The 27530-nt window shown below is 38.6% G+C and overlaps 1 protein-coding gene and 1 long non-coding RNA gene across 10 annotated transcripts in view; one reads left to right on the top strand and one right to left on the bottom strand.

The window, feature by feature from the left end:
- anos1b (anosmin 1b) overlaps positions 1-27530 on the bottom strand; it is a 347052-nt gene that overhangs the window by 25780 nt on the left and 293742 nt on the right. For 8 of the 9 annotated variants that reach the window (XR_015521059.1, XR_015521063.1, XR_015521064.1 and 5 more), the window contains 4 exon segments: positions 18009-18071; positions 8918-9122; positions 6026-6210; positions 3402-3531 (listed from right to left, as the gene is read on the bottom strand). Coding sequence is in view for 3 of the 9 variants with exons in the window: in XM_087302368.1 (XP_087158494.1) it covers positions 3402-3531; positions 6026-6210; positions 8918-9122; positions 18009-18071 (583 nt within the window). In the remaining 6 variants the exon portion in view is untranslated. 9 annotated transcript variants of the gene reach the window in all.
- LOC141380269 (uncharacterized) lies at positions 20574-26757 on the top strand. Its single transcript, XR_015522477.1, has 5 exons — positions 20574-22652; positions 22743-23358; positions 23452-24323; positions 24386-24501; positions 24541-26757. It is a non-coding gene; the product is annotated as an uncharacterized LOC141380269 (long non-coding RNA).

Genomic DNA, 27530 nt, shown 5'->3' with positions numbered 1-27530 from the left:
AGGTAAGCGGTCAGCTGGTAAGCGTGAACAGAAACAGAAGCCGTCGGTGGCTTCTTACCACCACGTAGCGTTCGTTTACAAGACGAAATGCAACCATATTTCTGGCTACATAAATCATGCTCTCCAGAACTGCGGGGCTGCGTTTTCACAACGAGTCTGTGATGCATTATCGTTTGTAATGATGTAAGATTCTCTAAAGGAATAAAATACAGCAGAAAATAGCCGTCAAAGAAATCCACATGCTACATTTTTCTCGAAAGTCCTCCAGCATGTTCCATGTAAATGTTTTGTGCTTATGTGTCAATGCGTTCTGTAGGACTCTTGGACACTGGAGATTGATTGGACATTGAATGGATGGCACTTCCAGGCCATCGGTGGAAGATGTCAGATATTTCTAACACTCGTTTTCCTCTCGCTCAGTTTAGCACGCGCTCTCCAGCAGTTTGTAATCTTTCAAAATAGCAGAAGGTTTGATTCCAGTCATTGTTGGCAGTGGGTTGAGCGTTGCCTCAGTCTGTGTGTAATTATATCCTGGCCGTGGTGTTGAGCTGGGCTTACACTCGAAGCATGCCAACGCAAGCACCCCTGAGGTCCCGAACGATATGAGCCGTATCACTCAGATCAGAGAGCATTACAGATCTGAAATTAAACACATTGGTACAAAGACCAAGAAAAGACTGCTCAGATCCAAAACCAAAAGCCCAGGTTTAAATCTGTTGCTGAGGTCGATTCTCTATGTTGCCCTGGAGGAAGTTTTCCGCATCCATGGAAAAGCTTATTCTGTATGATTAGAAACATGTTTCAGATCTGACATGGGGAGCGCAGGCAGGCCAGAAGCCCAGTGCTGGAGGTGTTGTGTTTGTGTGCGGGTGAGTGTGCGGGTGTCTGCAAGCCCTCAGTCGGAGGATTTCTGGCCTTTATGGCAGAGTGGTTTTCCAGAGGCGGCTGACGGCACTGATGCGGTCTCTGCTTCATCCTGAGGGGATTCACACACTCTCCGCACTGCACTATGTCACAGACACACAGCACAGAGTTGGTGTTAACAAAACTCTGAACAGCTCATCTAGAAAGTGATGTGGACTGACTGCTGGAGAAATGAAACACCTTATATGTTTCCGTGCACCTATTTTAATGCACATATCGCATTCAAAAATGCTTGATGGAGACTGCAAGATGCGCACTGAATAGGAGAACTGAGTAGGATACACTTATCTGATAATGAACATGTGCTTGAGCTACCATTGAAACACATTCATTAGTATTACTTCAGCTTAGTGCCTTATTTATCAGGTGTCACTACAGCGGAATGAACCGCCAACAACTCATATGTTTAACACAGTGGATGCCCTTCCAGCTGCAACCCAGTACTGGAAAACACCCATACACTCTTGCAATCACACGCACACAAAGTTGTTGATCCAGTTCACCTATAGCGCATGTCTTTAACTGTGGGGGAACCTGGAGCACACCCAACCGAACACGGGGAGAACAGAAATGCCAACTGATCCAGCCAGGACTCGAACCGGCGACTTTCTTGCTGTGAGGACACAGATTAATCAGCATTTCAGGTATTTTGGGGGCAAATGGATGCTGTGTGCTCTGGACCAACGAAGAAAAGGATCATCCAGACTGTTTCCAGCAACAAATGCAAAAGCCAGGGTGTGTAATGGTATGGGGTTGTGTCGGTGCTCTTGACATGAGTCTGTAATGGCACCAGTAATGCTCATTGTTGAGTTTTGCTTATTGTTTAAAGCAGATATACTGCATAAATCTACTTTAACACATTTTATTTTAGTTTATTATGCTGCTGTCAGTTTTAAAATGAATGTATAGATAAAATAAGCTTTAATAGTGTGATCAAATGGTGGGGAATGACTGTGTTGTGAAAGAAAAGAAAAAGACGCTGAGTGGAGATGTCAAGACAAGCAGATTCTGGAAAATGTGCACAAATCAAAGTGTGTTAAGGCGAGTTCACTGTACAGGACAGACAGCAGAGGAGTGTATTGTGGGCTGTTTAATTAAGAGTCAAAACAAGCAACATAATATTGTTTTTGCTTTGAAATAAGACTTTGCTTACCCCATTGGCTGTTTACTTTGTGTCATGATCACCAGCAATCTCTAACCACCAGAGGTCGCTGGAAAACATTCACACTCATAGGACTACAAATCTGCCATGTTATGGACTACATATTCAGTCATGCCCCACACACACACACACACACACTCCAAGCCTCCACTGATTAGACTCCCGCAGCTGAAGCTGCTTCTGGACTGGTTGCTGCACTACACAAACAACACAGAAACACTCACTGTGGCTGAGTCTTGTTCATCTGTATAGTGACATTACAATACGTTTCTGTGTGTTTACCCTAGCCTTGTATTCTTGTTTCCTGTTGCCCTCTCACCTGTTATAGTGATTATGATTCTGGATTTGCCTTCATACGTGTGTTTGCACCTGTGTTGACCATTGCTTGCCCGACTACTCCAATAAACCAATATTCTCCAATATTCGCCCCTTTAAGCTATATTTGTTTTGGATAGTCTACAGAACAAACCATCGTTATACAATAACTTGCCTAATTCCCCTAACCTGCCTAGTTACCCTAATTACCCTAGTGAAGCCTTTACATGACACTTTAAGCTGTATAGAAGTGTCTTGAAGAATATCTAGTCTAATATTATTTACTGTCATCATGACAAAGAGGAAATAAATCAGTTATTAGAGATGAGTTATTAACACTGTTATGATCAGACATGTGCTGGAGAAATCTGCTCTCCGCTACACAGACATTGGGGGAAAATAATAAACAGGGGGGCGAATAATTCAACTGTAGATGCTGAGATTTATTATTTATTTTATATTGTTTGATTTATTGTTATGTAGTGTTTAATGCATGGTTATTAATCATGTATATCACTCAGCTCTTACTGTAATTGTTCTGGAGTGAATGTAAACAGGCATTTCATTCCTGCTTGGGTTTTAATATACGTTAAAACTACTCAAACACATCAGTAATTGCATGTCTATCAGCCCCATTTGTCGACTATAATTACATTTTGGTCTATATGACATCCACAACACACATCAGGAGCAAGGGGGATTACATTTTTAACCATGAAAGACTACACTTATTTATTATTTTACTGTTTAACTTCCATGTACGAGCAAGAGTATAATAAAACCCAAACTATGCATCTAGTTTCATGGTACTTGTAGGCTACTGAAATGAGGATGAGGGTGGAAAAAGCCACTGTAAGTAGACATCTGTGTTGAATATGGAGTTTTAAATAGCGCATGTCTACCAGGAAGCCGAATTGAAATAGCTTCTATCATCTGATAACTACAGTAGTGGAGCAAATACACAGACGTTCCCTTCAGAAATGAAAGAGTTTTGTTGTACCTCGCACAGAGAAGAAATGCTTGCTGGGAGTGGTGAAGCCCCTCGTGCCCTGACTGTTGACGGCGCTCACTCGAAACTGGTACCACCTATGAGGCCGGATGTCCTTCAACACCGAGCGGTCCTCCATGGTCTGGGAGAAGAGAGACTTTAATTAAGAGAAATCCGCTCCTAATGCGGGATGGAAGAGCTCTATCACTGCTGTATGCTGATAAGAGGCTCGGTAATGACAGCTTGATCCAGTGCAGGGAGATCTGGCTATAAAGGCCTGTTGAAAAGCAAAGCTCACACATCCCTATCCATTACATCACGGATCCCACCGGGAGCTCAGCAGCGGCACAATGAGCTCCCTGTTTCTTTCAATGTCTCTTAATCTCTGGAGGAGAGCAGTTACTTTAAGCTCAGATTACTTTGAGTCAGATTGTTTTGGATTTGATGATCATTCATTTAATGTTAATGCACTGAATTTCTGCTAAAGAAATAAATACTCTGTATTTTTTGAGTAAAGAGTAAGACAGAAGGATGTTTTTAAATGTAAAGGGAGCACTTATGACCTGCTGTTATTAAGATATGAACTGTTCATTAGTAGTTATAAAGTACGATCTCATTCTGCATCCCTAATCCTAAACTCAACTTACTATTAATACAGAGCTAATAAGTAGTCTATTATGCTAGTAGTGTTAGTTGCTTAAAATGTTTTACATAAAAAAAAGAGAGGGAAAAAGGAAAAAAGGAAGAAAAAAAAACTACTTATACGTACTAAATTCACAGGGTAAAGTGTAACGTGGGCATGGCAGCCTGGGCACTGCACTGGACTGATCCATGCCACACGTTACACTTTTATTTTAATGCATCACAAAGCAACTGACAAACACTATATACCTCAATGCCCATCACACAACTACAACCTCCTCAATTTATTGTTACAGCTGTTGTTGTTTTTATTATTATCATTATTATTAGTATTATTATTACCAGCATGAGTATATTATAGTTATCAAGTTAATAATCTATCATACATATCTTTAATATTATTCCTCCATGTGGGTTTGTATTATTCATAATTAGCATTGATATAGTGTTTTCCTTTTTATTTATTTAGTTTTATTATTATTATTCATTTTTTTTTACTTTTTCTCATTGCTTTGTTTGCTGAACTTTATTTATTTTATTTTATTTTATTTTTTCACTCCTTTTGTTTCTTTTCTATTTCTTCGACTACTCCCTTCCTTTTCTGTTTTTTTTATTTTTTTATTTTATTTTTTTTTTATTATTATTATTTTATTAATTTTTGTTTATTATTATTAGTTTATTTTTTCTTTTCCTCTCTTACCCCTTCTACTTACTACTATTATTATTATTTATTATTATTATTATTATTATTATTATTATTATTACTTGTCTTCTCCCTGATTTCTCATCCTCCCCTTTCCTCGACACCTTTGTCATAAATGGTATTACTTTTATTTTTTGTTATCATTATTATTATTACTGTTCTGACTTGTCCGGTTATCTTTTCATTATCATTATTACAAGTATTTATACCATTATCATTATTAAGGTTGCAGTTTTTGTAGTTGTAGCGGTAGTAGTAGTAGTAGTAGTAGTAGTAGTAGTTGTAGTAGTAGTAGTTGTAGTAGTAGTCATTGTAATAGTATCGATTGTTATTGAGTAATTGTTATGGAGATTATTGAAGTAGTAGTTCATGTAGTAGTAGATGTCATTGGTATAGTAGTAGCAGAAGTAGTAATGGTGTGGTTGTTACAGTAGTAGTAGTAGTTGTTGTTGGTGTAGTAATATCAGTAGTAGATGTTGTTGATGTTGATGTAGTAGAAGTGATTGTGGTGGTAGTAGTAGTAGTAGTAGTAGTCGCAGTAGACGTTGTTGTATTAGTTGTAGCAAACGCTATAGTAGTATCAGTAGTGGTAGTCGTTGTAGTAGTATCAGTATTAGTAGACACGTTAGTAGTAGTAGTCGTGGTTGTGGCTGTAGTAGAAGCAGTAGTAGTTGTAATATAAGTAACTTTCTGTAGTAGTAGTTGGTGTAGCACTTGGGATTTTTGTTTTGTTTTTGTTTCGTTGCTTTGTATTTGTTATTTGTTGATGTTTTCTTGTATTTGTATAATTTTTGCATATTCTAATAAAAAAAAATGTTTTACATGTTTTATATGCTGAAATAGTTGGCGGTTCATTCTGCGGTGGTGACCCCTGATAAATAAGACACTAAGCTGAAGGAAAATGAATGAACTTGTGTTTTAAAGTCCATTAAGTGCACATTCAGAAGAAATGAAGTGTTCATGAAAGTGTGCGCTTTCATTAATATTTCCTGTAAGAACAGTTTATTTAAAGTATTGGCTAAATCCAAGGCCGCATGTGGAGACAACTTGGCATGTAGATTATAAACACTTCCAATTACAGACCGCCTGCTAATGAACACAAATCAGTGCGTATGTGGCCGTTCGCTTGAACACACATCTGCTAAAGCTGAACGGAGTTATGGAAGAGACATTGGAAAGAGCTTTGAGGAGTTATGTGTAACAGTGGGTTCTTCCGCAAACCCACACGCACTTACGCTGAATAAACTAAACTCTTCATCTTAATCAGAGCCTTGTGTCCGTGACCGTTTACCATGAGAACTGTCTGCCAGGCCGACGCTTCGTCCTCACTGGGGTGAATCCCATGATTCCACCTCCTCTGCAGGACATAAAGCACCGGCTCGACGGAGACGTTAAACTTAGACATCCATGTCACCTTCACATGTCCCTGATGGTCCTCTGAAAAGGAAATGTCTCTTCTTGGCTTCAGCGGGACCCCTGAGCAGAAAAAACAACAACGATGATGAATCAACTGAAGTGTGTTTGGCCAGGGCGTCTGGAGATAAATCAGCTAATCAGGTAAGAAATACAACAGTGGATAAAACCCTCGCTGAGTGTTTAATTCCTGCCGTACGCAAACAACAGAAGACACAGCTGTGAATTACATTTGGGTCAAAGAGAAGCAAAGATGTTGGAGATTAAGAACATCCATGTTTAATGCATATGCATGGCTTTTAAAGTTCTCCGCAGCTGAGTAGTCGCTGCTTTTGCACTATTGGGATGAATCTGCTGATCAGGATCAGTCCCCACACATATGCTTTATGAAACGGAAGTTAAGACTGTCCTGTTCCTCTATTGTGATGTACATCCACTGGAAACGGTCCTGAACTTTAAACAAATGATGTAGGCTCAAGCATGACTTGAATTGTATCATTGGAAGTGAAATAAAGGAAACCTGACTGACGGATGAAGGCAGAGCCCCAGCCTAGACTGCTATAGTGCCACCATAACAGACTGATCTCCCCCACCTAAAATTAATGATTGTCCCGCTCAGCCCAAAGAACTGATAGCCCTGCCCTAAACCACTGATAGCCCGGACTGATTTATTTCAAGATTGTAAAAACTACTCTCATTTACCTTGCTTATGACTATTCAAATTTGGCTGTGTGGTGAATACAGTAACACATCTGTTTTACTGTGGGGCGACAAACTCAGAACACACATTTACAATTGAGCTTTAACGCAAAACTTCAAATATATATTAAAAAATATCTATAAACATGGAGTAATAATAATCCAATTTAATTTATTAATCCAAATCTTGTAAGATAACATTACTTCATACAGCTGAAGTCAGAATTATTCACCCCCTGCTTATTTTATTCCTCAATGTCTGTGTAGCGGAGAGCAGATTTATTTAACATGTCTGCACATAACAGTGTTAATAACTCATCTCTAATAACTGATTTATTTCCTCTTTGTCATGATGACAGTAAATAATATTAGACTAGATATTCTTCAAGACACTTCTATACAGCTTAAAGTGACATGTAAAGGCTTCACTAGGGTAATTAGGGTAACTAGGCAGGTTAGGGTAATTAGGCAAGTTATTGTATAACGATGGTTTGTTCTGTAGACTATCCAAAACAAATATAGCTTAAAGGGGCGAATAATATTGAGCTTAAAATGCTGTTTAAACTATTAAAAACTGCTTTTATTTATTTATTTTTTACACTAAAACTTTGTCCAGAAATAAGACTTTCTCCAGAAGAACAAAAAGTTCCCTTTGATGGTGTGTGTGGGGGGGGGGGGGGGGGTAAAATAATTTGTAAAGATAATTAGCGATATCTAATTTGATTTGCAATATCTAATTCTAATTTAGGGCTTTTTAATATTTGACTGAATTGTGAGTAGAAAAATGACACTTCATTGTACCCAGATTTTAAAAATATAGTTCACACTTCAACTAATGTTATTCACATAATTTACACAAAGCATCATGGTGCAATAAACACAGGAGTAATAGGACTGAGATTAGACAAGTGGTGTCACACAATGATGCAAAAAATGCTTTCTTTACTTAGATTTTTTGTCTTGTTTGTGGTCCAAATATCTAAAAACTCTTATATCAAGAAGCATTTTAGACAAGCAAAACATATTGTCCTGTTTTAAGATATAATATGCCAAAATTAAGTGAGTTTTTCCTTAAAACAAGTTGAATAATCTGCCAATGGGGTGAACTAAATAATCTTGTTTTTTGATTTGCGATAAGATTATTTTGCTCACCCCATTGGCAGATTATTCAACTTGTTTTAGGGAAAAAATTACTTAATTTTGGCATATTATATCTTAAAACAGGACAAAATGTTTTGCTTGTCTAGAAAATTCAGCTTGATTTAAGAGTTTTTAGATAGTTGGACCACAAACAAGACTATAAATCTAAGTAAGAAAAGCATTTTTTCCTTCATCTTCCATTCATAAACACAAGTGCATTCTCATGAAACCCTACAGTATGGCTCCACAATATATTGAAAATTATCATCATCGCGGTTATAGAATATGAAATATTCATTGCAGGGAAGTGTGATAAATTATATGTATTTTTAACCTGCCAAACATTTAAGTGCTACTTGCATGGGCTGGGTTGCTTAACCAAATCTGACCAATCAGATGAGGGCTGATGTACCCAGCCAATGAAAACAACTAACAAAATTCAGAATTTTCCCCTGAGGTTTTCGGTCATTCTGGTGTTTTAAAGTTTAAATCACTGCACCTTGATATATATATTTAACAGAGCAGATGTCTCCAACACATTTCTGCACATAACAGTGTTAATAACTCATCTCTAATAACTGATTTATTTCCTCTTTGTCATGATGACAGTAAATAATATTAGACTAGATATTCTTCAAGACACTTCTATACAGCTTAAAGTGACATGTAAAGGCTTCACTAGGGTAATTAGGGTAACTAGGCAGGTTAGGGTAATTAGGCAAGTTATTGTATAACGATGGTTTGTTCTGTAGACTATCCAAAACAAATATAGCTTAAAGGGGCGAATAATATTGAGCTTATTTAAATGATAATTATATGTATTTAAATGAGCTCATGCATATTTCACCTGTTTCTTTTAGTATGATCATTACATAAATACGTTTATTGAAATTCCCCAGTATCATGCAGCGTGCTCTGCAGTGTGTTTTACCTTTGAACAGGTTGGCTGGAGACTGGCAGGTGTGTCCGCATCCGTTTGAGCAGCACTTCTTTACCCCCGAGCACTCGCGGTCCCGCGCACAGCTCTCCACACAGGCTGCAGCGAAGCCTGACGCCCGCTGCGCTGGAGGACAGTCACCCTGCTTCTGCACACGTAGCGACCTCAGGAACTCAGCGCTCGTCACACACTCATGATGCTTATAGACAGACAATGCAATAGACAGATTAGGGGGCGTCTCATCAGTAGGGCATTGCTGTATGGCTGTAAACAGGTGAGTTGGCTTGACCACATGCACCATCTCACAAGGAAAACAATCGTTACTTGCTTTCTCATGCTTACATACTTCAATATCTTGCACAATACAGCTCTGTCTTATGTGAAAGCACTTGTACAGTCTGTCTTAGGCTAGGGTGTATAGTTAACACTCTTAGCAGATGATTTTGCGACTTACAATTGAGAAGGCATTCAGTGATTCAACAAGAAGAGGCAATGCACACGAGAAGTGCTGGTTATTCAAAGTAACTTGTTCGTGCTCAGAGAATTTAGAGCTGGAGTAGGAGTTGTTTTAGCTAGAGGCAGATGAGATAAGGAGAGGTGGTACACTGGCACTCATTGAAGACTGGAGAAACTGCAGCGTTCTGGATCATCTGTAGAGGCTTAATGGATGGGAGTCCAGCTGGAAGAGCAGTGCAGTAGTCCAGTCTTGAAATGACAAGAGCTTGGACTAACAGTTGCGCAGCATGATCTGCTAATAAGGGTCTAATTTGAAGAGTGCAACATCGAGCGGCATTAGCAATGTGCTCTTTGAAGGACAACTGATCACCCAGGATCACTCCAAGATTCCCTAAAGAACTACACTGTTAGACCTTACCAGGCTTTTTTACAGTAGAACACTGGCAACACTGTTGCCAGCTACTCACTGTAAAAGTTTGGTTACAGTAAGTAACTGGCAACAGTGTTGCCAGTTAATTACTGTAACCGAACCATTACAGTGAGTGGCTGGCAACAGTGTTGCCAGTTAATCACTGTAATAGAGTAGTGGTAACTAACTGGAAACTGTGTACAGTTAATTACTGTACTGTAGTGTTACAACTCACAGCATTATACTGCATACACAATAGTATGTCAAGGTGTTACTAAAATTAATTAGTATTCTTACCTGTTATTAATTCTTTAAATTAAGTTGTAAATTCTGACAAATTTATTTTATTGTTTTGGCAGCAAACAAATATAAAACAGAAAATGTATAACAAAATTAAGAAATCAGCAGATATAAATATCATCTTACATATTACTGAGAGCCCCAGGTCTGCACAGCAAGGCTGCAGTCAAACTAACGTTTAAGCATGCAAAATTCTGTCACATGGCTCTGCGAAAAGGAATGGGATTAAACAAAATATTTAGAGATTGAAAAAGCAAGCAACTGGTCCATAATTTTTGTTCAGATAGGTCATGGTTTGATCTTTGATTAGTCTCAAGCAATCACATGATGTGATTTTGCAGTTCAGAGTTCTCCAAGCTTGAACTTTCCAATGCTGCAAACTGTAAAAATTTGTCGCATGAGCTAGCATTCCAGGTCTGCAGCATTCACATGCGTATGAATGGAAGTCTAAAGGGAGAAAAGTTCAGTGTGACCGGGACTTTAAGCTGTAACTCTAATTAAACACAGCTGATAAAACTAATTAAGGCTCGTTAGAAATCTACAGGTAATGTTGAAGAAGGGTGGGAACTAAACTCTGCTGCCCTGCAGTTCTCCAGTAACTTGGAGTTTGACCCCCATGGTATATAGCAGGGGTGCTTAATCCTGTTCCTGGAGATCTACGTTCCTGCAGATTTCAGTTGCTACCCATATCAAACACACCTGCCTGTAATTATCAAGTGCTGTTCAGGTCCTAATTAATTGGTTTAGGTGTGTTTGATATGGAAGCAACTGAAATCTGCAGGAAGTTGCTTTTAAAGCAACTGCTAACATTTATCACAATCACATATCCAATAAACACACACACACACACACACACACAAAGTGCTGCAGTGAAATGTGTTACTCTCTCCTCAATGCTGACCATGCAAAAAAAAAAAAAAAAAAAAAAAACTGAACAGCAAAAAACAAAATAATTATTTTAAATTTTAAAGTTTTAAATAATTAAAAGCTCTGTCAAATCTCAAAAAGTTTAAAATAATTATAGAAAACGAAAATAAAGTTGGCAACACCGAAAAACCAAAGGATCCAATCTTTTATTGCTATAATTATCTCATGACAACAATCTTTCTTATTGTTTCAAATATAAATTCATAGATGGAAACACAGCTCTGAAAAATACTTAGCAACAAACTCACAACCTGGGACCGGACAGGGGAGCTTTTGTGTGTGGATGGCTGTGTATCATGTTTTTGTGATTCCCTGTGATGATGTGCACATGTTCCCTTACTCAGATGATGGAATTTAATTTTGGCTTAGTTGCCAGAAAGATACATACAACTGTTAGCATCTGTACATTATGGCAGTATGCAATATCCAATAAATACTTAAACAAAAGTAATGTAAGAAGTTATATGAGGAGAGGCTAACTAGCTAACAATGTAGCTTTCAAGTACACAGTTCAAGATAACAACAATATAACTTAAAACACAGCCTTATTTTATAAACCCTCAAAAACATTTGAACACATTTGACTTACTCATTTAAGATTCTTATTTAAAGCCTAAAACATATCAGACTCAACATCTGAATTGATAGACAGAGAATAGAGCACACTCAGCAGTAAACAAATCAAACGCCTGGCTCTCTTAAAGGGCCAGCATTTTCTGAAAACTCTTTCTAACACCTTTGTGTTTAGAATAAGACGGACAGCCTGTGGGAGTGTGTGGTGATGCCTAAATCATTGTTTTTTACAGTTATTTACTGCACATTCTACAGAGTAACAGTGCAGTTATACTAATTAAACACACCTGATCAAACTAAATCTAAAGGTAGTGTGTTGAAGCAGGGCTGGAACTAAATTCTACTAGGCTGTGGCCTTCCAGGAGTTTGACACCCCTGGTACATAGCATATTTTCAAAGCAACTGCCTACATTTATCACAGTTATGCACATATCGTTTAATAAAAACAATAAAAATATACTATAATATAAACTTCATCCATAGAAAAAAATAAATAAATAAATAATCTGATTCTCATGTCGTTCCAAATCTGTAGTAAAAATTAAAAAAACACAACAAATATCATGATTTATACATTTATTTAGGAAAGCCTTTATACTGTTAATGGCACTTTTACTTGCCAGTTTTCCAGACAAATTCATTGAGTCTCTGCAAAAATGTATGTGCGTGTTGTTTAAGATATATATATATATATATATATATATATATATATATATATATATATATATATATATATATATATATATATATATATATATATATATATATTTAATAACACATTTTTACTAGTTATTTAGCAAAATACTAATATTCAGTTGAAAGTGCAATTTAAAATCTTAACTATAGGTCAAACTAGGCAATTAAATTAGATTAATTATAGAAAAAGTAAACAAAGTTCTGTGGCATTGGTTGACTCCTGATACTCAATGTTAAAAACATAAAAGGAACCAAAGAAAACACAGAAATAAAATGAATATAAAATAGCAACATAAAGCATCAGAGTAGATGGGGCAGTAATGGTTGAACAGTAATTTACCATTTATTATCACAGTAAATATATGTAATGATACATAGAGTAAATTACTGTAATTTATTCTTAGCACTACATAATTTCATACAAATCCTGCTCCTTTTACAGTAAAATACTGTTTCTTTTCATTACAGCTAAACACTGGCTATTTTACAGTTATTTACTGCATAATCTACAGTAAGGGTTAACAGTGTACATGGAGTAATGGTGGATGATCCCAGCTGGATGGAGAAGTCATGTCGTATGTGTGGTGTTGCAGGGAAGACAAGAAGTTCAGTTTTTGCCAGGTTAAGCAGTAGGTGATGGTCGTTCATCCAAGCTGAGATATCCTCCACTAGAAAACCACCACCAATAATGCAGTCTGGTGTACTTTGAGCAAAATCCTGCAATGACCAAACTGTGAAATGCTGTCCTGTAGCGAGTGCATGGGGTGTGTTTAAATCTCTAACTCTCAGAGCAATACTGAGCTTGATTTAGCACACAGCACTAATGAGAGGCAGCTGGAAAATCAGGGAGTGACAAAGAGTCAAGGAAAGACAGACACCGAGTGGGACGCAGCGGTTAGACAAAACCACCCACCCAAACATGCCGGTGGATGACAGAGGCGGCCAGCGGTCCCCGAGTCTCTGTCCCGGCGTGTGTTTGTATTGACTCACAGTCTCTCACGCTGTTCACCTTTCTGGCCCGAGTCAAACCAGTCAAGTTGAGTTTTACTGTCATTGCAATACGTGTGAACATGAAGTAGAAGGAAATAACCGGTCATGACGAAAGAGCTAGAGCTGCACAACACTGGAAAAAACAAACAGATGTAAGTGTGTGTGTGTGTGTGTGTGTGTGTGAATGCAAGAGTGTTTGGGTGTTTCCCAGAACTGGATTGCTGTTGGGGAAGGGCATCTACAGCATAAAACATATGCTGGAATAGTTAGTGGTTCATTCCGCTGTGGTGACCCCTGATAAATAATGGCCCAAGCCAAAGGAAAATGAATAAATAATTGATAATACTTTATGACTTCTTGTGCGCAGACAGTTTAAATGAGCTTGAAATCTTACAGTGAGGTACGGCTGCTGCGTTTTCCTTTCTACTTTCTTAGTTTGGAGTGGTTAGTCCCAACCTGCTTTACGTTTGTTTGGTTGTTTATTTCATGTATTGTTGGGCTCCTTATCTCTTAATGTTTAGATTGTTTTGTTGATTAGTCATGTTCACTTGGAGATCTTTGGCCGTTGGTGTTTCTGTGTGGAGTTTGCATGTTCTCCCCGTGTTCGCATGGGTTTCCTATGGGTGCTCCGCTTTCCCCCACAAGTCCAAAAACATCTTGTCCATAGTTTATGTGTGTGAGTGTTTCCCAGTGATGGGTTGCAGCTGGAAGTGCATCCGCTGCGTAAAACATCCGCTGGATAAGTTGGCGGTTCATTCCACTGTGGCGACCCCAGATTAATAAAGGGACTAAGCTGAAAATAAAATGAATGAATGAATGAATGAATCTTTGGCCCTTCTGTGTGGAGTTTGCATGTTCTCCACTCCTTCACGCGGGTTTCCTCCAGGTGCTCTGGTTTCCCCCACAGTCCGAACACATGCGCTATAGATTGTAAATGTAAGAGTGAATGGGTGTTTCCCAGTACTGGGATGCACCTGAAAGGGCATCTACTGCATAAAACATATGCTGGGATAGTTGGCGGTTCCTTCCGCTGTAGTGACCCCTGATAAATAAGGTCGTTGTTTGTTTGTTTATGATATTTTCCGCCTCATATTTAAAAAAAAAAACATCTCCTCTTTTCCCAAACCACACCACACAACATCCTCAAAACATCATCACACAGGTGAGTGGGCTTGACAAACCACCTGTAGAAACACTCTTCTCTCTATAACCCCCCCCTTACTCTAGCTGTTAATTCTCTGAGCACACACAGTTGCTTGTATAACTAACACTTCTTGTGGGTTTTGTCTCTTGTTGAATTGCTGAATGCCTCCTCAATTGTGAGCCGCTTTGAACAAAAGCATCTGCTAAATTATGAAATATAAAATGCACATAAGACGGAACAAGATAATGTGCAAAATAGATATTGAAGATTGAAAAAGCAAGTAGTGCAACATGATTTCTGATCAATTCCCAAGTAAACATTGTTTTCACACACACCTTCTCTGGCGCTGGACACACACACACACACACACACACACACACGCACACACGCACACACACACACACACACACACACACACACACACACACACACACACACACACACACACACATGTGGCTGCTCTGGAAAGCATTCATCTCCAGGATTACTCAACTCAACACTTCTGTCAGTCTCAACGAGGAGCATGTTTCTTCCATTGGGTGAATCACAGAATTGGGAAAACAACAAAGGCCTTCACTGCATGTTTCTAAGTGGCTGTGAAGCTTTCTGGGTACTTATTATTACCCGACGAGTCTTACGCACAACCGAACCACACAGAGCGTCCATCTGATAGAGCTCAAGCGTTGAAACGCTTCACGCTGACTGTTTAAATTAAAGCTTTCTTGAGATAATGATCAATGAACTTCAGCAGGATGTTAACAGTTGTTGCGTTTTCTGTGAAGAACAAAGCTCTGGACGTAAATACGGCTCTTATCTGGTTTACTTCAATAATCTCCGCTGAGAGAAACATAATCTCTGCGCTCAACCACTCCAGGGACATGGCATAAATGGGCCATGAATTCACACTGGCATACGGTAAAATCTTTGACTTTTTTCCAGGCCAAATATATATTCTAAATGTACAGTTGAAGTCAGATTTATTGACGTTCCTGAATTATTCGCCCCCCTAATTATTATTTCCCCCAATTTCTGTGTATCAGAGAGCAGATTTATTTAACATTTGTGCACATAACAGTGTTAATAACTTATCTCTAATAACTGATTTATTTCCTCTTTGTCATGATGACAGTAAATAATATTAGACTAGATATTCTTCAAGACACTTCTATACAGCTTAAAGTGACATGTAAAGGCTTCACTAGGGTAATTAGGGTAACTAGGCAGGTTAGGGTAATTAGGCAAGTTATTGTATAACGATGGTTTGTTCTGTAGACTATCCAAAACAAATATAGCTTAAAGGGGCGAATAATATTGAGCTTAAAATGCTGTTTAAACTATTAAAAACTGCTTTTATTCTAGCCCAAATAAAAAAAATCAGACTTTCTCCAGAAGAACAAACATTATCAGACACACTGTGAACATTTCCTCAATCTGTTCAACTTAGTTTAAGAAATATATTTAAAAAAAACTTCACAAGAGAGCTAATAATTCTGACGTCAACAGTATGTTAAACATGTGGTGTTTGACATCAAAAATATATTTCATTTACACCAAAAAATGTATTTCTACATATGTATTCAGGGTGAAGAAAATGCATTTCCAACCTTATCATCACCAGCAGTGTTGCTTTTGCACTCACCTTCATTGCACTACAGATCCCATCATGCACTTCACCCACACACCTGGCCCAGATCCCCCTTGATTGCAAACACACAGCTAAAGCTTATAAAGTCTGATTACCAGGACTATAAATACACCTCACTCACACACACATTGCTGAGTCTTGTTAACTGTATGTGAGCATTTCCAAGCATTTGCCTTGCCTTGTCTAGCCTTGTTTTGACCTTTGTTTCTTTGCTCATGTTGTTTTGCCACCTATCCTGACTGTTCACCTATTATTTTGATCCACACTCATAGGTTAACTTCATGCTCCTGTTTGCACCTTTTATGACCTTTGTCTGCCTAAAAAAAAATAATAAACTGCATTTGGATTCTCACCTCTGTTGCGCAATCCCCACTCATTACACATTTACTGTATTCATTTTAGTATGTGGACTCAAATACAGATGTCTTTCATATAACACGCATTTTTAGCTTTTATTTATTTATTTATTTGTTTGTTTATTTATTTATTTATTCATTCAATCATACATTCATTTTCTTTTCGGCTTAGTCCCTTTATTAACATTATTATTATTATTTTTTTATTATTATTATTAACATTAGTATTATTATTATTATTATTATTATTATTATTATTATTATTATTAACATTATTACTATTATTATTATTATTATTAACATTATTACTATTATTATTATTATTACCATTATTATTATTATTATTATTATTATTAATTTTATTATTATTATTATTAACATTATTATTATTATTAACATTATTATTATTATTATTATTAATATTATTATTATTAACATTATTATTATTATTATTATTAACATTATTATTATTATTATTATTATTAACATTATCATTATCATCATTATTATTATTATTATTATTAACATTATTATTATTATTATTAACATTATTATTATTATTATCATTATTATTATTATCATTATTATTATTATTATTATTATCATCATCATTATTATTATTATTATTAATATTATCATCATTATAATTATTATTATTATTATTATCATTATTATTATTATTATTATTATTATTATTATTATTATTATTATTATTACTTTGCTTCTTTTGATTTTTCCTCTTTTTAAAATTTGTATTCAATATTTTAAATAATATAACATATTAATTTGGGTATACCCGTTTTTTGAGCGTTATTGTAAGTTATTTTGTCAGATAAGCTCAAGATTTGGCTTCAGTACAGACTAACCTAATGTAAATGCTAAAATATAATATTTTATAGCTTCCTACTACAAATATGAATTTTAAAGATAGACTTGTGAGGGGTGTATTTACAGTTGAAGTCAGAATTATTCGGCCCCATTTGAATATTTTTTTTTTTATATTTCTGAAATGATGTTGAACAGATTGAGGAAATGTTCACAGTGTGTCTGATAATGTTTGTTCTTCTGGAGAAAGTCTTATTTGTTTTATTTGGGCTAGAATAAAAGCAGTTTTTAATTGTTTTGCTTGATAGCTATTTTTATATGTATTATATATTTGCAAAAATGGCCAAAAGGTGTATTTGTAGAAAATATATCTATGTGAATGTATTTTTTTAAAAGTATTTTGGCAAAATAGAGTTATATTTTGGCTATTTCTTGTATGTGTATATATATATAATGATTGTATGGGGAGAGCCATTCAGTTGCTGCACCAGTTTGGTTTAGACCACCACACACACAACCACATGCACGCTTGTCACATCTTTGATTGCAAAGCGTGACTACATGGCTCCATTTGCTAATTTAACTTGCACAGGCGTATGCTGGTCTCAGAGGTATATTCATGTGTGCGCTGTGTTGATTTGTGTGGTTTTTAATCAGAGAAACATCCTACACTATTAGCCTTTCCTTCACGGCTGTAACAATCTGCAGTCAGCAAAAAGCATGAGGCATTCAGTCAGAAACAAGCTCTCTGTGGAGAGACTTACCTCACAGGTCTTGGGAGACAGGGCTCGTCTTGTTTCCCATAATTCCTTGCATGGTTGTAAGCACTGCAGACAAACAAATAAACACACATGAGTTGGGCCTACAAGATTCTGACATGCCCCGGATAGTCGTGGAGAAACAGACGTCGAGTGAGCACAAGGAAAGCTCTGTTACAGAACAGCAGCCTAGGGGACGCCATCAGACTGGGTTGCATTGCGTAGACGGTAGAGCTACAAGCGAAAGTGACAAGCTGTTTCAAATATTGACAGATGGATGAATATTTCATGGGTGCCATGCTTGGGCTCTGAGTTTGACATGGTCTAAATGTTGCTTGAGACGGCTTTAGGAATGTTTATATGCTTTTATTTAGATTTCCAGGGCAAGCCCACGTACCTCTCAATGCTAAATCATGAAAAGAAGAACAGTCTTTCAAAAGTAGAGTAAGATTTTTACTCAAAATCTGCATGAAAGATGTCCAAATTAATTAATCACAAAATAAACAAAACAACTGCCATTTCAAGTACCAATAACACTTCAGTTTAGCTCACAGTTCACGGTCTTACAGTTATTCTCTGTCGCATTGGTGCATTTCTGCACAAAGGTGTAATATCTGTTGATGTGCTCCGTCAACAGGCATTTAGCTGATTATACAGCCTGATCTCACGCGAAAACGTAAGTATTTTACGTTTTAAATTCGAACGAGTTCAGTCGTACGAATTAGTACAATTTTAAAAAGGAGGCGTGGCATCTAACCCCACCCCTAAACCCAACCGTCATTGGGTGATGAGCAAATCATATTAAATTGTACGAATTACATCATACGAATTCATAGGAATTAGCTAAATCAAAAAGTTACGAATTGCCGTGAGATTGCGTTGGACTATAATAACATTTGAAAGTACGTGTCAGCTTACGCTAACCCCGACCCTAACAGTCTACCTATAATCTAATGAGAATTCGTTGGCATGTTGACGCAATGTACCTTAAACTCAACAAATGGACCCTCAAAATAAAGTGTGACCAAATAGTTGCCCTGTGTATCATAAGTTTACCCTCATTAGTGTGCAGATCATCAATGTTTAATCAGATGACAATACTCGCTCTTGAATAAAGTAAAGGGGGTATATTACAAAGCTAAAAGCACCTACACAAGTGTAAAAAGGTTTAACGGTTTTAGAAACGCAGTATTCGTAAACAGTGTTGGGGGAACGCATTATAGGTCATGCGAGTTACATAATAAGTAACGAGTGACGCATTGCATTTTTAAAAAGAAGTACGAATGTTGAAGTTACTTTTTTGAAAATGTGACGCAAGTTTCTTAGTTAGCTTATTAAAATTGACGCAATGAGAGAAAGTGTTCATAATTTTGAACGCATGGATGATAAGGAAATTGGGATTATATAATGGATACTGATTTTATATTTACGACAAATAGTACAAAAGTCGCAAACATTGCTTTAAACTTTCAGTAATCTACGGCGTGGCGCAGTAGCTGTCGCCTCACAGCAAGAAGGTCGCAGGTTTGAGCCTTGGGTGGGTCAGTTGGTGTTTCTGTGTGGAGTTTGCATGTTCTCCCCACGTTCAAGTGGGTTTCCTCGGGGTGCTCCGGTTTCCCCAACAGTCCAAAGACATGCGGTATGGGTCAATTGGGTAGACTAAATTGTCCGTAGAGTGTGTGTGGATGTTTCCCAGAGATGGGTTGCAGCTGGAAGGGCATCCACTGTGTAAAAACATGTGCTGGATAAGTTGGTGGTTCATTCTGTTGTGGCGCCCCCGGATTACAAAAGGGACTAAGCTGAAAAGAAAATGAGTGTATATATGGCATGTATAGCTTTGTGGTCAGGAAGTATAAATATATATATATATTTTTTTTATGTGTGTTTTTTAAACATCCTTAAAAAAAGGTTAAAAAAAAAGTTAAAAAAAGTAAAAAAAAAAAAAGAGTAAAAAATGTTTTTAAAAAAGTGAAAAAAAGGTTAAAAAAAGTTTTTAAAAAAACAAGTTCTGAGAGAGATCAAGCCTCAGCCTGATAATAAAAAATAACGCAAAAGTAATGTAACACATTACTTACTATAAAAAGTAGTGAAGTAACGCAACTACATTTTTTGATGAGTAACCTAATATTATAATGCATTCATTCATTCATTCATTCATTTTTTATTCTGCTTATTCCCTTTATTAATCAGGTGTTGCCACAGCGGAATGAACCGCTTATTGTAATGCATTACATTAAAACTCTTTCCCCAACACTGATCATGAAGCAGCATATTTTTGACCTCGACTTAATGGACAGAAGCTTGAAAACAATCCATGGGGACATGTGGGCAATTCATGAATTTACCAAGGCAATATCAAGGAAATTCATAACATTTTGATTTAGTATCAATCTACTTCATATATTTAAATACAATATTGCTTATATCCCTCAATGAGGGCCAGGGTTATAAACCATGTTTTCATGAGTATTATCCACTTTTGGGACAAAATGTAAAATAATTACCTTCCTTATGAAATCAGGTTGGAATTTACATATAATCATTATTCAACATAAATGTTTTTTTTTTTTTGCGAATGAAACAGTTTTCATTAAATAAACATGTATTTTGTTTCATTTGTTTTTAAATATCTTTCAGAAACATTACATTTAGCATTTAGTCTTCAATACCGAGCTGCTCAAAAACACATGTTTCATTCGTTCATTCATTTCTTTTGGCTTAGTTCATTTATTAATCAGGGGTCGCCACAGTGGAATGAACCGCCAACTTATCCAGCATATGTTTTACGCAGCGGATGCCCTTCAAGCTGCAATCCATCACTGGGAAACACCCACTCATTCACACCATGGACAATTTAGCTGACCCAATTCACCAGTATTGCATGTCTTAGGACTTGTGGAGGGAACCAGAGCACCTGGAGGAAACCCACGCCAACACGGGGAGAACATGCAAACTCCACACAGAAACACCAACTGACCCAGCTGGGGCTCGAACCAGCAACCTTCTTTCTGTCAGGCGATTGTGCTACCCACGGCCCACTGTTATGTATTTAACACAAACATGGATCACTTTAAATGCGCACTTGTGTTTTATTATTGTAGAATTAACATTTGCATATTTGATCCTCCTGACAGTGTGAGTGTTGGATGAGTCTGGCTGTTTTTCTTGCAGCACACTGCCAGTCTTTACTAATATGGGCATTGGCTCGACATTCGAATCACCAGAAGGAAAATAAATCGTATTTATTTAAGAAGAAGAATGTGTTTTGAAGAGAATCCGCGTGTCCATTTGAATCAAAGTCCTAATGAATGACTGATTTAGACTTTATCTTGATAATAAGATTATGGTTGAAGTAAGGTGAAACCCGCCGAACTCCACGTCTCTGTTCTCCCGCACGGTTTTGAACATGGTTTTGACTTTGAGTTCAGCCAAATGAAAGCTGTCTGTTCAGGTGGGGGATAGATGGGGGCAGATGTCAGAATAATCCATCACGTAACACACAACAGATGTGCTCAAATGTTCCAGCATATGAGCGGCTGGAGGCCCGGCCAGCAGGGGTTCAACCGGGAGCACGTCTCACAGGGAACGGATCACTTAGATTAGAGAGGAGAAGAGGAAGAAAAAAAAAAACGTGATTTTAAAACGGAACAAATGTGCTCATCCTTAGTATCGAACGCTTGTATATCCAAAACTTTGTTCTCACAATCTGTGGGACTGAACTCATTTTGTAAGTAATGAAATCAGATCTGTTGGTGAAGACGATGCATACAGACTCCGGGTTATCAGCATCTGCATGAAGCTAAGAGCATTCATTCTCAAACTATTTAGAGCTGTCTTTAAAAAAAACACACATGGGCATTTCATCTTCAGGAGCAGGGTTGAGCACCACTGCTTTATGCCGTATTTGCCATAACACATTATTTGGCAAGCAAAGAGAAACTAACATTAGAAATCAAGTCAAAGAGTCCAAGCAAAGCAACTGCTGTACTCCTCAATAATGTTTATTTTTATTTTTTTATTGTTTGTTAATTGTCAATAATATCACTGTATGGAATTTTGTAGAGTCTGTCAGAAATAAGGCGAACAGGTCAATAGAATCTGGATGCAGCCATGATGATGCAAGCTGAGATTGCATCACTCAGCGATGCAACGTCAGACTCAATGCACTCAATGGAGTGAGTGACGTCACTGTGAGGGGTGGGGTTAGGGGTGCGCATTAAAAAGCATTGGATGCAGCCCAGATTGCACTGCACCAGGTCTGCAGCCAGACCCCTCTCGAACAGGTTGGTAATAAGCTGCTGTTTGTGGAGTTGCTTAATGATCCTTTGCTGAGATTTTGAGAGATTCAGTGTGTTTTATTTCAAATAAAGTGCTACCAACTTTTTCAATAGTATCTGGATGCAGCCTTGATGATGCAAGCTGAGACTGCATCACTCAGCGATTCAATGTCAGACACAGTGCACTCAATGGAGTGAGTGACGTCACTGTGAGGGGTGGGGTTAGGGGTGGGGTTAGGCATTATAAAGCATTGGATGCAGCTCAGATTGCACTGCACCAGGTCTGCATCCTCTCAACTTCTTGAGCAATGTTGAAGGGCAATTTTTTGCAAAGTGGTGATGTTCGATTACTTATCTATTCAGAACAATCCAAGCTCATTCTGAAAACGGACAGGGCCGGAGCAAGCTGAACTGCCCCTCTAGGCAAGGACGGTCACGCCGCCCACAACCCTAAAGTGAAGAGGGGGTTGATGGGGCGAGGGAGCTGTCGCGGACGCCGCCCTCTCTATTATGCCGAGCTAGACGCGGATATAACTAAGGGCGCGGGTGGTGAGGGTAGTGTCGGGGACGCCACCCTCTCTATTCTGCCGCCTAGGTCGCCTCTATGGACGCACCGGCCCTGCCAGTGGATGTTTCTGGACACCACGATTTAGGTACGTATGGCCGCATTTAGTTTTTTTCAAGCAAACGCTACCGGCGATGTAACACCACTCCTCTTCAAGCTCGTCGGATGGGCTGACGGGTTGTCTGGTTAGCTCGTCGTGTTACGTCGGCGGAGCAGAGGCCCAGAGGAGGAGGTTCAACGACCGGGTTCGAGTCCGAGGAAGAGCGGTTCCAGAAATCAGGTAAGACAAAAAACAGAAGCCAAAAAATAAAGCGAACGAGTTCATAACGGGGCGAGAATGCGTGGAAATCCGAAAACGTGATCAAAATCGGACAAAGGCTTTTGTTTTTCCGCACGGCTTTCGTAAATGGTCGCTTGGGTTTAGGGAAGAAGGAGGAGGAGGGTGGCTGGGTCGGCCGATTGGCCGGTGTGCCGCACAGTGAATCGTTCAGTCATTCAGCCAGTTGGTCAGACGGTCACTCGGCAGCGGCTTCTGGCGACTTTTTCACTCGAGAACAGCACGGGCGCGCACTCGCGAGAGGCGTTCTAGGTGCAAAAAAGCACACAGCGGCCACTCGTGGATTCGCGAAAACAAAAACTGCACAAATACATATTATTTCAGACGTATTTCGTGGTCTCCAAAAAGGTCCGCGGGGCTACGTTTCCAGAATGAGCCTGGGTTGATTCAGAAAGGGCAGCAATATTGTACCTGTAACCCGTGACCCCGTGTCTGACCTTGTTCATGGCAACATTAACCAAAGCTGCCAAGCAACAACACTCCAAAAGTTACCCTGTGTATCATCAACATTAGACATTCACAGAGTGTGTGAAGAAGATGAGGGATTTCTTCATGAAAAAAAGAAGAGTTGAGGATTTAAAGGACATCTTGCCTGCTTTATTGTAGGGTTTTACGGCAAACGGAATGCACAAGGGTTAATAGTGTTCATATCAGAACAGGGTAGTCCATGACGCGACTGTCACACTGAGCTCTTCTGTAAACAGAAGCTGCAGATGTTTCACTCATTCATCCCTCATCTGATTCCATGATCCCATGTGCGTTGTGCAGAGCCCTCTGTCCCAGGGAAATTAGTCAGTGCTAACCTGTGTCAGGGCTACTGATCTGCATGGGTCAGCTTCACCCCCCTGCCCCCGCCGCCGTGTTTGTGCTATAGTTCATCAAGCAGCCGCTGTAATGCAGTCCAGATCTCTGGCTCTTTCCCATCACCCCCTTCCTCTCAGAAGTGTGTTGTCATATTGATGACTCACAGAGAGTGTGTTCGCCAAACTGTGTGTGTGAACTGGTTTTAGTGGTTTGCAGGTTTTAATTCTTGAGTTTATTCTTGTGCCCTTGTAATTCAAAATGATTCGTCAATCATATTCAACAGGGTCTTTTTGCGTTCAAATTCTGCAACAGCTCTTCTGTGAGGGCTGGATTACGAGGTAGGGTGGGCTAAGGTGCACCTACAGCGGCCTATCATACACCTGGCACAATATGGAGCGAGACGTGTGTGGTAGGGTTGGGCGATTTGACCAATTTGGCATCGTACGATGTCTAATGTGAAACATCACGATGGACGATGGCTTCGTCGTCACAGGTAATCTGATGTTTGGACAAGTAGTAGTTTAAAGTTCAAAGATTTTAAAGTCACACAAACAGACAGATATACTGATGGATGCACATATAGACAAAGCGATGGGAAGAAAGTAGAGTGATGGATGGTGTTCATGTGTTGGGATGTCACGATCATGTTTCAGCACATTGCTAGCATGATTTAGCATGACGCTGGCTTGAGTATAGTTTGTGCCTTTCTTTAATTTGGTGTTGAAGATGAATGTTTTCAGCGAGCCGCCCCGCGGGGAAGCCAGAGTTTCTCTACCTCTCCTCATCATCCTCCTCCAGATCTGAAGAGCATGGACATACTTTCTTGGAGAGGAGAGCTGACTCTTTGCCCTTGTCAGACTGCACTGACTGGTCCCTGATGGAAACGCTGTGGGAGACGTTTCTTTACACCTAATCTTCTTTGACAGCGAGGAAAGGTCGATATTTCAGCTAAAGATGATGCTTGGGATGAAGTTTTATCAGGAGAGCAAATAAATATAAAGATATTAGAAGGGCCAACACACGGCCACTTTCAATCATTCATTCATTCATTTTCTTTTCAGCTTAGTCCCTTTATTTATCCAAGGTCGCCACAGCAGAATGAACCGTCAACTTATCCAGCACGTTTTTACGCAGCGGATGCCCTTCCAGCTGCAACCCATTACTGGGAAACATCCACACACACTCATCCACACACACACACTACGGACAATTTAGCCTACCCAATTGACCTGTACCGCATGTCTTTCACTGTGGGGGAAACCAGAGCACCCGCACAAATGTAGGGAGAACATGCAAACTCCACAAAGAAATGGCAATGGACTCAGCCGAGTCAAAAGCAAGTGATGCATCAAAGTTTGATTAATAACAAATCTTGAACAGTTATAAAAATCTTTATGATCAATAAAATAATTAATAAAAACAATTAGTTTACAAATCTTGAATGATATGACGTAGTTCTGGAAGCTTCCTACTCCTCTGTTTATCCGTCTGACTTTACGTTGGGTTTCTTTTGACCGCCCATTGTCCTTTTAAAGGATATTACAATGGCGAACCCGGCAAGTATAAAAGCCTCGGCTGTTTCGTGAGGTGCGCGAGCAGTCAGTGGAGATCCGCGATCCGATGCCAGCCCAAAGTATAAATTCAGCTTATGGGGTAGAATTGGGATTGAGCATTTTTCACCCTCAAATAAGAACATTTTAAATTTCCCATGAGAAAAATGAAAGATTTTTTTTATATGTGGTCATTCACATTACTACAAACGAGACGTTTATACAGAAATCATACAGCTGAGGTCAGAATTATTCACCCCCTTTGAAATTTCTTCTCTTTGTTAAATATTCTCCAGATGATGTTGAACAGATTGAGGAAATGTTCACAGTGTGTCTGATAATGTTTGTTCTTCTGGAGAAAGTCTGATTTGTTTTATTTGGGCTAGAATAAAAGCAGTTTTTAATAGTTTAAACAGCATTTTAAGCTCAATATTATTCGCCCCTTTAAGCTATATTTGTTTTGGATAGTCTACAGAACAAACCATCGTTATACAATAACTTGCCTAATTACCCTAACCTTACCCTAATTACCCTAGTGAAGCCTTTACATGTGACTTTAAGCTGTATAGAAGTGTCTTGACGAATATCTAGTCTAATATTATTTACTGTCATCATGACAAAGAGGAAATAAATCAGTTCATTCAGATAATTAGTTGTGTAGTTATTTTTGTTTCCCCAAGTCTTTTTTTCTTATAGTTTAATAATAATCCCAGAATGTTTAAGTAAAAGTGCAAAGTATATCCTTTTGTCACCATGCAGTGTAACAGGAGCTGCTGTGGAGAGTCTGGAAATGCGTCGGGAAGCACAGAACCGAGAATCCCAAGGGTCAAATCATCCCCGTCTGACTGAGATTTAGCCGCAGCCTAGCTTTGATCACATGTTGAATTCTGCCCACAGCGGGTGACGCTCCAAAACAGCCACTGCAATCAGTCATAAATGATGCCAGTCTGTAAATTATGACAGAACACAATGCATGGAGCTCACATCAACACTATAAGGTGAACTGGACGCCTGTTTCACACCTGAAGCCAGAAACACACAGAGAGCTGTAAGAGTGGAGCATAATGAAGATCTTGATAGTGTGGCGGCTGAGAAAGTCTGTCTGGGTAAAAATGACCCATTCGTTTTCTTGACTCTTAATCACTCTAACTAGCTTTTCATACACATTTAAGTACATACCGGGATACTGCATTAAATATAGAGCTGTGATAAAGCTGGATGAGAATGCCTAAGCTTAAAATGTTCATACAAACATACGGTCAGCAGAGGATATGATGAAGAAGACATGAAAAAACATCTAATGGGGCAGATGCACTTTTAAATAAGCTAGCTCATGTACAAAATCACCGTGTTTAAGATCTGCTTTCTTAAAAAATCAACCAGACAAGAAGCACTGCATTCATTTCAACAGTTCATTAAACTCCACTGTTCACGAAATGTAATTCATTCATTCATTTTCTTTCAGCTTAGTCGCTTATTTATCAAGGCTTGCCAAAGTGGAATGAACCGCCAACTATTCCAGCATATGTTTTACATAGCAGACGCCTTTAGAGCTGCAACACAGAACTGGGAAACACCCATGCACATTCATTAATACATGTACTCATATACATTCACTATAGCGCATGTGTTTGGACTGTGGGGGAAACCGGAGCACCCAGAGGAAACCCACAGCAACACGAGGAGAACATGCAAACTCCACACAGAAACACCAACTGACCCAGCCGAGACTCAAACCAGTGACCTTCTTGCTGTGAGGCGACAGTGCTAACCACTGGGCCACCGTGCCACCCATCCAGGAAAGGAGGAGGAGTGGACGGGGGGATTCTTCAAAATGAAGATGGCTGTCATATGAATCTGAGGCTTAGGAATCGTCTGATTGGCCAATCATATATTGAATAATGCAGGTCATTAAGCAATCATAAGCACGTGATCCTCTCGACATTAGTGTATAAATAAACTTCACATAATGGTTTCTGTCATAATGCTGCAATG

This window comes from Danio rerio, chromosome 22 (genome assembly GCF_052040795.2).
Source record: "Danio rerio strain M-AB ecotype USA chromosome 22, GRCz13ab, whole genome shotgun sequence".
In the NCBI taxonomy this organism is placed as follows: domain Eukaryota; kingdom Metazoa; phylum Chordata; class Actinopteri; order Cypriniformes; family Danionidae; genus Danio; species Danio rerio.
Note: the sequence above shows the minus strand (reverse complement) of the source record. Positions and strands in the feature narration are given on the sequence as shown.